Here is a 14,352-nt window from a genome sequence, read left to right on the forward strand (position 1 = left end):
CACCTTGTGTCCCCTGAAAGCAGCACAGTAGTGAGTGGCAGTGCGGTTGGCTCGACTCATTACCATACATGCAACTAAAATATAATTGGCACAGCTCACAGAACACCTGCAGAGGTGAAGCTAGGCATGTTTATTCCAGTTGGTGGGGAAAAAAATGGAATACATTAATTTAATCAACAACCTGTCAGTAGTATCCCACCTTTCAGGTTGGCAGAAATCAACTAATTAATATTGTTTTTAGGCACACATTTCTCAGTAAAATAAAGAGGAGGCCAACACCTTGAGCCTCTTTTTCATTTTCTGACTGAATGCCTGCAAACGTGTAACACAGATATAAAACCGACAGGCCATGGCACTATAAATGCCAGGACCAAGACAAATGCTGCACACGGTTAAGGCCAGCAACACTAGACGATCTCAAATGAGATGACAATTCATCAACAACAAGCTGCAATACACCCTGGTGAGAGGGAAAAAATGAAGAAGAAGAAGTCATATACATTATTCAACTCTTAAAAATAGGTTCTAAAGGAGACGATGTACAGAAGAATAGAACATCGACTCTCCAGTAAACCGTTCCATAAAAAAAACAGTATTTCTTAGTGTAAAAAAAAAATCGAAAGAATCTTTAATGGAATGGAAAGGTTCTGTGGATTTTTAAGGTTCTTGATGGAAGCACTGATCCAGATAAAGAAACTTTATGAAGTGAATGTTAGCAATTTCACTCATCTCTGGAATACCCGATCCTGATTGGTCAAAATATGTCTTTTTATGTGTTTATGTGGTAAGTATTCATGTATATTCAGTCTGTCATTATCCTTCAAGGCCTCGCAAGAACCCTCTGATTATCCTTTATTCAATTTCAGTGCTTCTTACTGTTGGCTTTTGATGTTGCAAAACATTGACTAATATCACCACACAAAGCAACATTATGACATCTCTGATGTAATGAAGATTACACCTTGCTTTAACCTTTTGTGTCCAGGAACCATCAGTCTACTGAAACTCAACCATCAGTGTCCATTAGCTGACATCATCTGCCTTGAACAACTTATTCCTCATATATGCTTTCAATTCACACATAACAGACAACTCGCTGACTCATCATGAGTCAAATGGCTCTACCGAAGTGTCTAACACACACACACACACACACGCAAAAATGGCTGTCTTTTGGAAGGATATTTTATGACCCTTTAAATGTGACTCATAAGACACAACATGTGCTATATACCTAAAAGGACCCATAATAGCAAAATAGCATTTTTTAGAATATTTGTCGTGTCTTATAATATAAACTATGATATTACATTTTACATTTTCCTGTTCCAAAGAGGTTTACATGTTTTTAAAACCTACAAAACATTGGCTTATCAAAACGATTATTAAAAACACGCTTTTTAGGACTCTAAACAGAGCATAACAAACTGTATCAGACTGCAGGGGGCTTGAGATGAATTTTAAAAAATAAACAAATGCTAATTGCGAAAACCAGCAGGCACATAACACAACAGTCAATAACATTACTTAAATATATCATCATAATATTATATATATATATACACACACATATATATATATATATATATATATAGAGAGAGAGAGAGAGAGAGAGAGAGAGAGAGAGAGATGCCAGACTTTAAACCTGAGAAAAATCTTATTTTCTCTCCACATTTTGAAAGTGTATCAGATTTGAACTGAAAATGTCAGATTCGCTGTAATTTCTGTTCCGTTCACACTGTCATCCACAACAGATCTGTGTCATATCTAAAAAAAAAAAGAAGCAGCCATATTTGGGACACATTCAGCTGTATTGTAGATGCATTAAAACCCAAGAGACACGATCCATAGGGGAAACAATATGACTGCTGCACAACAGCATCATGGGAAAATCAAGACGTGAACACCTGCTGCCACAAGTCTACCTCGGACACCTGTATAAGACCAGAAAATCACATGCAGAAATCAGCATCCAGTCAGAAACCGGTTTGTCCACGGATGAAAGGGATCTTCATTCTGGCTGAAGTCATCTCTCTTTTTTTTTTAAACAAAGCCAACTGGGTATTTACTCATCTTATTGAGGTCAAGTGTTTTCCCCTGAGGGGGGACAACTTGCAGTATTTATGACAACTCCACCATTTCATATCTCTTAAGCAATGCCAAGTTGGCTAACTCACACAAATCACTACTCGTCAAGGGAATAATACACAAAAATATTTCACTGGTGTAGCAGTCCTCTCATAGAACGCACTATTTATCCTCATTGAAACAATAACAACAAAAAAAACACAGCCTACAGTCAAAGAAACCCACCAGTCAAAATACACGCAACTCATCACGATTCAGTTAAGTTTCCACTAGAGATGCTTAAAACAAACCCAGCCTGTGTTTCACACCGGGATCAGGAGAGCTTCTCATCCCACAGACAAACACTATTCCCAAACCACAGCACGAAGCAAGTGTGCCTTCAGGTAAATAATTAACAGGGGAAAAGCTGTCAGGCAATTACAAACAGACAAAGATAACATCATTGTTCTCTTACAAGTGCACTAAGCAGACCACCAAACTACGGCACTCCACCGTTAAATATTAATGAAGGGGGGCGGGCGAGCGAGCGAGACTTCAGTGCGTCTTTTTTTTTATGTCCAGGGCTTCATGCAAGAACATTTCAAAACAAAGGCGCGAGGTTTGACGACCATTGCTGCGTTCCATTAGGTCCGGTGACCCCGCTCCGCGTCTTTAAATGCCCTGCGTAAACGTCCGTCTATCGTACGAGAACGCGTTCGCGCACCGGGGAGGGCTGCACATAAGGTAAAGGGAAGGGTGAAAACAACCGAGACCGTACCTTTGTTCACTCTCCGCAGTATCTGGCATCGGCATTTAAAAGAGACGGCTATCATACTAGCTCAGCCGAAGTGCTCATCCAAGGGCTCCGAAAAAAGCTATTCCTCGCACACACATAGCACAGGCGCCGTGCGTCCCACCGGAGAAAGGCAGACTCCGTACGCGGTGCAGAGCTCCAATCATGCACTACGTCCCCGCAGCGCTGAGATCCGTGCTTTATAATGGCAAATCATATTTTTCCCCCCCACATATAAAATCCATCGGAAGGCGCGCGGAGAAAGAAGAGGCAGAGCGCGGCTGACGCGCCTCGTCTGAGACTCGGTCTGATCTGAATGGGCTTTTAAAGTTGCATGCTCGGTGTGTTCAGTAGTAGCTGCTACCTGAGCACAGCAAGAGATCGGCCACTCTTTCGTCGATGGAATGATTTGCGAGAAGTCTCAGAAATGGACTTTTCCATTGAGACAACGGACTTCATCATCTACGAGGGCACCTTTTTAATTTAATTAACAGAAATTCGCAATCTGAATAATTAGACTAAGGACTTATTACTAACAGAGCTGTACAGTACAGTAGAGTCCATTAGAAACGAATTAGCCCATCTCTAGGGGGATTTAGAATGGCTGTTTTGTATTGATTAAAATAAGTTTGATTCATTTTACTAGTAAAATGAAATTGGAAATAAATCCAGGAGCCAATGGAAAATGAGCATCCTCTGCTGACCTACAAAGTGACGTAACCACAATAACGCTCGATTTCCTATGAAATGGGATCAACAACTACTGAAAACTGGTATATTTTATATTTCCCCCCCAAAAAAAATTTTACTATGCAATTTGAGTTGTTAAGGGTGGTTCCTGGGTTCATCTGGATTTTTATTTCTTCCAAAAAGAAAAAGCAGCACGACATGAGCAATAACAGAAGTGATGCTTGCCTGAGCAGACACCATTCATCATTAATAGGTCCACAATAAAAAATTAACAATGAAATTTTTATAAATGTTTTGCTTTATATTATATTATGCAACATTTATAATATTCATAAGCTTGTTATATAAGCGTGCGGGATAGAAGAATGTTATCATCGTTGCTTTTGTTTTTCATTTACATGCTTATTTAAGATTTATGGGGAGATCGGAAGTTAACCTTATATAAGATCACAATTAAAAGCCTATCAATTCCCCTGACAGCAAGGCAGAATAATTATCATTAGGAGACTAAAATAACAAAGCATTTTTTGTCACTTCGAATGCAGAAAAAAAACCAAAACAATAAGACCGTTCCCCTCCTTCAAATACATGTTTCCGACCAGTTAATTAGCCAGAAGTGTCTGTTTATTTGCTTCTTAAATTTGCATAACGCCAATCACACCTCCTTAATTCCAGTGGAGAGTGAACTGGGGTAATTTACAGGCCAGCGCTGCTGTGTTCGGTGCCGAGCGCCAGTCCTTTTTACAACACAGATAGCATGCATTTAGGTCAGTGGCGCTATCTCGGTGTATTATCAGACATTTGGAGCCACGATAAGCCTAGCGTCGAGGGACCGCGTATTAAAGGGGTCTGTCTCTGTTTGTGTACGAAACGCGCCTTTAACGTGAATGAAAAGTATTAAGGTCATTGCCACCGTACTCCATTCCTCCCCTGACGCTCGTAAGAAGAGTCTGAGATAACAGCCCAACTGCGTGTGCCAGATCAAAGTGGTCTAATCTCTCTTTTCAACCCCCCTCGTTTTTTTTTTTTTATATTCTCTTAGTTTTCATTCTGTCAAGCGTCCCGGTTGACAGTCCAGTGGAGTGGATCAATGTTCCTGGAGAGAGAGAGATTTAGTTTAGTGCTAGGATTATGCATACTGATCAGATTACACGCATACAAGGATCGTCTGTCCACTTGGATAAATAATGCGCTGGACTATCACCACGTCAAGCAGAGAGATGCATTTTGTGGGCAGAACATGCGAGAGCACGGCAAAGCGTGTCTGTTATGCGGTTAATTTGATCTGCACACTGTTGTTTGAAGCAAGTGCGCTGGCACAAAGGGAAATCCACCGGAGCGGGAGGAGATGGGAGCGTTATGTCAGCTTCGTGCCCGTTTTATAGAGACGTCAGTGAACTCTCTCCAGCTGTTTAAGACCCACCAGTGCCACATACGGCCCGTCCTCTATGTGCTCGTATTTAACGAATGTGAGAAATAATTTGAGTAAACCAGAGTCATTCCCACCGTGGCCGAAGATTAAAAATGAACTTTTAAATTAAAAAATTCAGAGGCAAATAAAACTTTAAATCCAGCTCGACTCTATCCCAAAATACCCGGTGCGAGCTCTAATTTATGCATCCCGCATGAGAAATCCGCAAGACAAATGTTTCCTGCTTGGGATGTACATTTGCATATGATATTTAATCAGCAAGGCATCAGTTTGACGACACAAAATGGATTGACAAGTGAATTTTAATTCTTTGTTGACATGCAGGATGCACTGAAGGATTTGCCGTGCTTGCCAAAAAATTCGCCCGAACATTATCGGTGCATCTCTATTAAATATATAAGTATTTCCATAAGACACTTTTCAGTACACTTATATAAATGTATGGTTTTCATTTTTTACATTTTGTGTATTGATTCAATTTATTATTTAGGTAGTGCTGTCAAATGATTAATCGCATTCAAAATAATCGTTTTTGTTTACACAATGTGTTTAGGTGTACTGTCTGTATTTATTAGGAACAAATAAATACACACACATACAGTAAAGTGTATATATATATATATATATATATATATATATATATATATATATATATATATATATATATATATATATGTACACACACACACACACATAAATATATAAATATACACACACATTTTATTTTATATACACACATCACACACACAAACGCAAGCAAAACAGCTAAACATAGTTTACAGTACAAGAATCATTTTAAAAATTAAAACTTTCATGAAATAAATTTGATATAAAACTGTATGACATGCATGCTCTCGCTCACAGACACGTTATTTATATTTCAGAGATTCTCAAACACCTATTTAAGTGTGTTTTTCTGCCCAAGCTTACTGACAAATCAACATCCTCAAGGCACATGATCACCTCCTCAATCTCAATTACAGGGACTGCACATATGTGCCAAACATTCTTAAATAACGTGAATCAAGTCTCTTGTTCGTCTCCTGGGACTGTGCAATCAGTTTTCCCGGGATGCGCGTGGCGGCACTGCCAATCAAAGCAGTAGGATGCTTTATGCTTTCTCATAACAGCTCTGAAGGTGACAGCTGACTTGAATGGGAAACCATTCCATAAGGGTTGCAGAGTTTTATATTTGCATGCATTTGAAGTCAAGTAATTGGTGGGTGGTGTTGTGCATAGATGCGTGCAGCCTGTCACATCAACGTGACATACTGGTGCAGTGGTCTGTTATTAACCCAAATTGTATAGCTGTGAACTTGCTGCGTTGGGGGTCCTGGCAAATCTAGTCATTAGATGCTGAGAGCGTTTATGGGAACTGCAGTCAGACAGATGGAAAAGACATGACAAAATAGTCTATCCAACTGCTAAAGACGCCTCTTTTGACCTGCTGACTTGGAGGTCTTACAGGATGAATTCTCTTAATGGCTCTTTCAAACGAGACAATTTTCTCTTAGGAAATCTGAAGAATTGAGAACACACTTTCACAAAACCAGTATTATTAAAAGCAAGGAAATGTCACTCCACTAAAAGAGGATATAGCTTAGCTCTCATCATCATGAATGCTGTATATCTTGAGGTTGGGATTAACCAGACCATGAAAAATTGAACCACCGTGTTTTTGACAAGCAAGCCGGAGGCGGGCTGGGAACATTTTCCCCACAAAGAGCAAAAGCACCGAACTATTATAAATGAGCAGTAAAAAAAGCCTTCAGCCTATAAAGAGCAGCAGGGACAATGGCGGGAGCTGTCCAGCAGCGCTGGTGCTGAAATGGCGAGGACGGCGGTTTTCTGTTAAGCGCGACTTCAGCGGCCTCTAGCGGTCAATGCGTCGAACTGCACCGTCGATCAAAACGGCCCAAACGGAATGAACGCTGCAGTGCTGCAATTCAAGCCACAGATTATCTGCGTTTTAACAAATCGGGGCATTTAAATACAAAAGCTGTTACATATATAATTATCACTTCTCAGTGCACGTAAACAGTGCGCATCCTTTCGCACCTCATCCCACTCGGCTAGACCGAAATCCGGGGCTGTGTGGGCCATTAGAGTAAACAAACATCACTGTTAGTTTGTGGGAGCAGCTTGAAATGATGTGTACTTAGTGTCAGGGCACAGCGTCCTGCAGGAAGTGTCTATTTAAAACCGAGTAGGGGATACATGGTGATTCATTCGTATGGAGCGTGTAATGTGTGCCAAAATCACCGCTGCCGAGACACTGACATTTCACATTAAGATTCATTATCGTTTTGCTGATCAATCTAACACAGACTTCTGTTGAGTGTAGTCAATTAACGATTTAACATTTAAGCACTAAAATTCATCTTTCGTATATTATGAATAAATATATTTAACTGGCTTAAAACATAAGCACTAAAAACTTCATTTTTTCCTTTCTCGTTACCATTTAAAGTACCATTTCGCACTGTTACTTATTTAAATCTTGTTTGTTGTAATGCTTGGTTAATCGACATCTAATTAATTTGTGTATTAATTGACAACATAGCAGGCGCAATAAAGCAGGCGCACGGCCATCTCTCTCGCTCTCTCTTGTTCTTTCACTGTTGTAGTTTAGAGAAAGCTCTGTATTGATTCAGCCTAATGGAAGCAAATGGAAGGGTCGGTCTGAAGCCCTGGCCATTACGTGCAGGGAAAGTGTCACAATCTCATGCAAATGAGACGCTTTAATGCTGCAATTCGCATTATGCCAGTAAATAACCAATATTGCAGAAAAAAATACATAAAAATATTACTGAGGGTAAAAATCGGTATGTCGACATTTGAGTAAGAGAAATACTATATTTTTATGTCATGTTTTTTAGATATTTTTAATAATAATAATAATAGTAGTAGTATATTATTACTATTATTATTATTAATATTATTGTTATTATTAAGACATTTTGTTCTTGTAATAACAATTTATCAGATTTATCAATAGTTGATCAGTACAATTAATGTTAGTACTGTATAATATGTAATCTACATAACAGAACAAATATTTGTAATTATTTAATTCACTTAGCTCAGATATCATTACTATCAAAAACGCATACAGTGTATTAGTAATATCCAGTGTATTAGTATACATGCTGTCAAATGATTAAATCGTGAAAACTTTTTTTTTTTTATGTATGTTTGTGTGCTGTGTACATTTATTATTCATATGGTATGGTATGGTAACATTTTATTCATGTTGATTATATATCTATATATATATATATATATTTATATATATGTGATGGTATGGTATATACATATATATATATATATATATATATATATATATATATATATATATATATATATATATATATATATATATATATATATATATATATATATATATATATATATATACATACATACATATACACACACACATACACACCAATCATAATATATGCCAACCTTCTTGTATTAATGCTTCCTGATAGTCACAAAGCTACTGTAGTCTTACTAGTTAAGAGCTGTATGAAGAGCGAAACGCTTTAAAAGTGTGATGCTAGTGCATTAGCCAACTGATCCGTGGGGACCCCAATTATCTGAGCAACCCGATAGACAGTGCGCAATCTTGTTTACTTGGTTAACTTCGCAACCCACTGATAGAGCTGGACAAACTACAAATTGGCCAAACAGAAGTGCAGTAATGATACACACTGGCCCGCTTTTGGCACTCAAAACAATACTTGGGAGTATTTTTTACTGGAAAAAAAGGATAAACAAGAAAAAGAGTCACTTCCTGCAAATAAACATACAGTATTCATCACCCGATGCCACGAAACACGGCACTTAATACTATAATAAAGCAAGACCGCCATAATACCCTCTCGTAACATTTCATGTATATCATTAACAGCAGATGGAAGAGCTCAGGAACTTGGGAAGTTTCACAAACAGCACCGTGACACGGTTTAATCAACTCGGCGGTTATCAAGCTTCCCCAAACGTCTCCAAAAAGACGCTCGCTTCGCAAGACTGGCAAAGCTGAGACCCTGGCATCTTCCGGCGGACACGATTGGACACTTTCCGGGTGTGCGCTGCCAACTCCACCTTATCCCAAAGAAAGAAAAAAAAAAAAAACACTTGGCCTTGAGTGAAACTCTTCCAAAGGGGACCGTTTGCTACTCAGGACAGGTGCCAAGAAGAGACAAACAGACCACTCAGTGTCTCCCGTCAGATAGACGCTCCAGCGCATCCACGGTTTACAGCGTAAGTGGCCTGCGTTTGACCGAAAATATTATTTTGAAAGACCAAAAGCCCACAGACGAACAGCCGAGGTGCAAGTCGAGCGATTAATAGGTCTAGCGAAGCATTGCCGTCCCGCAGAACCGATTTGAGTGGCTTTTTTCCCCAGATAAAAGAGCGGCAAGAAAAGAAGATTGATGGGGATTTAAAACAAGAGCGCCGAGTGTCGCCACACAAGAGAGAGCAAAATGAAACACTTCTGGTTCGGAATGACGCTCGCAATCAGTCCCTTTGTTTCAGGCGGATTGTATACCGAGTCTGATGAAACACTGATGATGGAGATTTCTCAAAGAAACGCGGCCCTGCTTCCAACAGGAAGCCGGCAAAAGGAGTTAACAAAAGAACCTCCACCGCCCCTTTACTTTGAAGGCCACATCAAACATCAAACGCACGCCGTTTGCTCAAGCAGTCTCTCTCTCTCTCTCCCTCTGAAAAAAACCTACAAACACTTGCGGAAGCATCCTGCCCATTCTTTGATCCGAGTGGCTTTTCAATACAACTTCGTATCTTTGAAAAGTTTCGCGATTGTTGGGTAAAACTAAAAGGGCCTGCCTCATAAAAGCTGTGAGCGAAATCACGCAATCACACGGTCCGTTCAATCAAGTCGCAAATTATTTGTTTCACACGAAACATCATCTGCTCATCCTTGCTCAAAACGCATGACTATTATTATGAATCGCTATAGTCAAGCTGCCTTTCCCCATATTCAAAATGCACAATTTTTTATGGGATAAAATCCGAAGGCTAGGATTTGAACCAGTCTCGAAAATTTGATCACTAGACCAGTTTCAAATAAGAAACACGGATATCAAAAAGACAAAGAAAATCTAATTCACATATATAAACATTTAATTTAATTAAAAACGTATAATCTGGGCGAAATTAAAAAGAACTATATTTTAGATATATTATTATAAATCGTTTTTAGTAATAAATACACACACTGTCAAAAATTTTTTTTTTTTGCTTAATGGTACTAAAAAAAAGTATCTTATCTTTTTTTGGAGAGGGTATCACATGACAATTCTATGGTTTTTCAAAACAGAAAATGCTGGTTCTGAATGTCTAGCATATTCACACATAACGAAACAAACACACACACACACACACATCTTCCTATTAACTAGTTGTTTATTAGCATGCACGTACTGCTAGCATGTTTGTTGTTTATTATTATGTATGCAGCACGCATTAACATGACTAATGCATGACCCTATTTTAACTCCCTTAATCTTACCCCATGCCTAACTTTACAACTACCTCACTAGGTTTTAATAATCAGCAACTCAGGAGTTAAATGAGAATAGCCCCCAAACTAAAGAGTGACCACAAACACACACCTCTCCCTCTATAACAACCTTGAAAACCCCACCGTTCCCTACAGCTCTCACCTCGATTGACAACTTCCTCCCCCTCCTCTCCCGCACCTGCTGGTTCCTCCTCGGGAGTCCGAGCGGAGTGACAGGGTCTCCAAGAGAGCGGGCCCCCGGCCCAGCTGTGCATGAGCCGCCGCATCCTGCCTCCGACTCTCCGTCTCTGACCCGTGAGAACAGTCCCTTCAACCTCTGCGCCTCTCTAATCGACCCTCTCCTAAAAAAAAGGGCTAATTGATGGCCAAAAACCTTTACACCCACGTTAAACCCGTCTTTGCTCCGCAAGAGGGCGCCAGCTACACGGCACGCGCAGGTGGAGGGGAGTTTCAGAGTGCGTGAAGGTGGTTGCCATGGAAATAGTGCGGTCGGAAGAGAAGCGCGTGCTTTACAGGAGCTGACAGGAAGTGGGCCGAGTGAGAGCCGCTGGCGAAACATGGAACCAAAACACCTCTTTCTGAGCATTTCTGTGCGTTAAAGCGTTCGTTGAGCAGCGGGGTAACGATACGCAAAGCAGCTCGTGAATATTATGAATATGAACGATTCCTCCGCAGGGTGGCTTAGTATATATACGTGCGCTGTATGGATGTAGAGAGAGGACGAGCACTCGTCTGACTCAGAGCCGTTAATGCACTAGGTGGTCTCATTGACCCTCCCCATCACAGCTGACTGCTGCTAATCTAAACGCCTCACTTAAAAGGTCAGTTGACCCAGAACGCTTCCTGTATATGACCAGAACACAATGAACCGCTGCAGTGCAGGGACGCCTTCGGTGAGAGACGGGCGCAATTAAACAGGCCAGTGTTGACTTTGATCAATCAGGCTCTTAATGATGTCGAGGTCGCTGCGGCAAATGGATGTGGCGCTGACATTTTAATAGAGGAGGCGTTTCGTAAATCATCACACGAGATGTAGCGCTGACGATGGCCAGAAGAGGGCGCCATTTCACCGGGTTCTGCGGGTAATGAGACTCCTGTCAAAGTCACCTCAGAAAACACACACGGCACGCATGCGCAGTGCACACGAGAGAGAGCGAATTTTTTAAACGTTTCACAAAATTCATTTTACAAAACTAAATGATAATGATAACAGCAAATATAAATGTTCTGATAAATAAATACATAATGAAAACAAGCACCACAATTTCCATAAAACATTAAGAAGCATAATGGTTTGTAACATGGATAATAAATATTTATTGAGCAGCAAATCAGATTGTTAGAATGACTTCTGAAGAGTTATGTATTTTTTTATTTTTTACCAAATCAGAATAACCCAAATGCAGTTTGAATGAGATTATTTGGAACGTGCAATGAAAAAAATATATATTTTTGAGTTCTTTTTGAAAATGGGAGTCGTTTTTGCAAATGAACTTTTCATATATTATTCACTTGAGGAAAAAAAAATTCTATTGTTATTCGGATTTGAACTATATAGCCAAAAGTATTCGCTCACCCATCCGAATCAGGTGTTCCAATCACTTCCATGGCCACAGGTGTTTCAAATCAAGCGCCTAGGCATGCGGACTGTTTTTACAAACGTGTGAAAGAATGGGTTGCTCTCAGGAGCTCAGTGAATTCCAGCGTGCAACTGTGATAGTACGCCACCTGTGCAACAAATCCAGTCGTGAAATATTCCGCAGTCAGCTGTCAGCTGTATTATAAGAACGTGGAAGCGTTTGGGAACCACAGCTATGAGTTGGTAGGCCACGTTAACTGACGGAGCGGGGTCAACGGATAGTTCAAAGATGTCGCTGCAGACCGCCAAACTTCATGTGGCCTTCAGATTAGCTCAAGAACAGCGCGCAGAGAGCTTCACGGAAGTGTTTCCACGGCCGAGCAGCTGCATCCAAGCCATACATCACCAAGTGCAATGCAAAGCGTCCGATGTAGTGGTGTAAAGCACACCGACACCGAACAGTGTAGAGACGCAGAGCAGTGAAGAATCACGCTTCTCTATCTGGTGATCTGATGGATGAGTCTGGGTTTGGCGGTTGCCAGGAGAATGGTACTTGTCTGACTACACTGTGCCAACTGCAAAGTTTGTTGGAGGGGGGATTATGCTTTTCAGGAGCTGGGCCTGGCCCCCTAGTTCCAGTTATTTTTTTTGATTTGAAATTTCTACTCTAAAAACAAAGAAATGGTAACACTTATTTTCAATGTTATTTTTTAGAAACTGTGATACTAGTTATTTCTTGAGCAGCATATCAGAATAATTTCTGAAGGATACTGAAGCCTGAAGTAATGATGCTAAAAAATCTGATTTGCAATCACTGTAATAAATAATATTTCAAAATATATATATAAAAAGACACAATTGTTATTTGATTTTTTTTAATGACAACAACAATAATACAAATCAATATATACATATTATTTACACTAAATACAAAAAATATTTCATTTATATATAAAATGTTACCGATTTAAAATTATTGATTAATATCTAATCTATTTCTAAGCACAAGCACACTGGTTGCTGGAAACCTAATGGTCAATGTTCCAATGCTGCCCTATAGTATATGTTATTTATGTATAAAGTACTAAGCCCTATGTTGTAAATATTCACTATATGGCCCAGTCCAAGTAGAATGGCAGTGGAAACACTGTTTATATCAGAGACAAGCATTGCCATAAAGGAATGACAGACAGGGTCCATCAATCTTCATCAATGTTATTACAGAACACTCGGCTCAGCTATCAGCATATCTGCATTTAATCAGGATCAAGGCCAGCCAGAGGGCAGATGACAGTCTGTGTGTGTGTGTTTGAGGGAGAGAGACGGGGACAAAGAGAGGCTGTGAGTTCAATACACCCCGTGCAGCCTTGAACATCTACACCCTGACAACATTTAACCTCTGCTGCTACACATCACCCAAATGTGCTACCGCTGTTTTATCCCAAACACACCTGCCATCCAGCTCCAGCATCTCTTTAAAGAAACACCTCCTTATGTTGGTTCCCGCTGATTTGCATACTGTTTTCCCCATACTATGGTAGCCAATGGGGAGCAGCAACTAAAGGTGAACTATCCCTTTAAGAACTGTGAGAACTAAACTGATCACTTGTCCAAGCAGAGAGTATCGCGATGCACTGATGTTGAAATCAAACCAGATCCTATTCACTTTTGTAATATCTGGTGTATTCCTGATTTTATTATGCATGATTTATGTACAGATAGTCGCCGTAATCTTAACAGATATAGCCATTAAAACAATGTTTTATGCTACTCTAAGAGGGTTATACTGCAACTGAATGATTTTGGTTTAACATTAAATGTTTGCTGTAAATCAATAACATGACATCAGATATTAAGCAAGGCCTCAGGACACAAAAACAAGCAAAAATAGCACATTAAATACTGCAAAAGCTAAAAATAAGATGAAACATCATATTACACAGGAGTCCTGGCAAGCAGTAATAACCAACACTGAAATGTGTCACTTGACCACATTTCTTTAGATGGTTTTAAATCACTTCAGAAAGTGTAACCCCCAGAATGCAACCGTCCCTGAGTTCTCAGGTTCTTTGGTCAGTCAGACACCATTTCCATAGCCTCAGGGCTGCAGGTAATTGCTAGCTGGCCTCCAGCAAAGTAAACCACATCTCCACTGGTTTTTCCCAGCTTACTGACACAAGTCTAAAACAGCTAGATGACCTCTTTACAGTACAGTAGACGTCTTGGTGTGAGAAACA

At 39.9% G+C, this 14,352-nt stretch overlaps 1 protein-coding gene across 9 annotated transcripts in view; it reads right to left on the minus strand.

The window, feature by feature from the left end:
• The window catches only part of grip1 (glutamate receptor interacting protein 1), a 226,115-nt gene that overhangs the window by 89,582 nt on the left and 122,181 nt on the right, over positions 1 to 14,352 (minus strand). Inside the window, exon 1 of one of the 9 annotated variants that reach the window (XM_043236761.1) lies at positions 2,846 to 3,185. The exons of the other annotated variants lie outside the window; for them this stretch is intronic. Coding sequence (XP_043092696.1) covers positions 2,846 to 2,900 — 55 coding nt within the window. The 5' untranslated portion in view covers positions 2,901 to 3,185. Of the gene's footprint in view, positions 1 to 2,845; positions 3,186 to 14,352 lie in introns of those variants that run through there. 9 annotated transcript variants of the gene reach the window in all.

This window comes from Puntigrus tetrazona, chromosome 4 (assembly GCF_018831695.1).
Source record: "Puntigrus tetrazona isolate hp1 chromosome 4, ASM1883169v1, whole genome shotgun sequence".
NCBI lineage: Eukaryota > Metazoa > Chordata > Actinopteri > Cypriniformes > Cyprinidae > Puntigrus > Puntigrus tetrazona.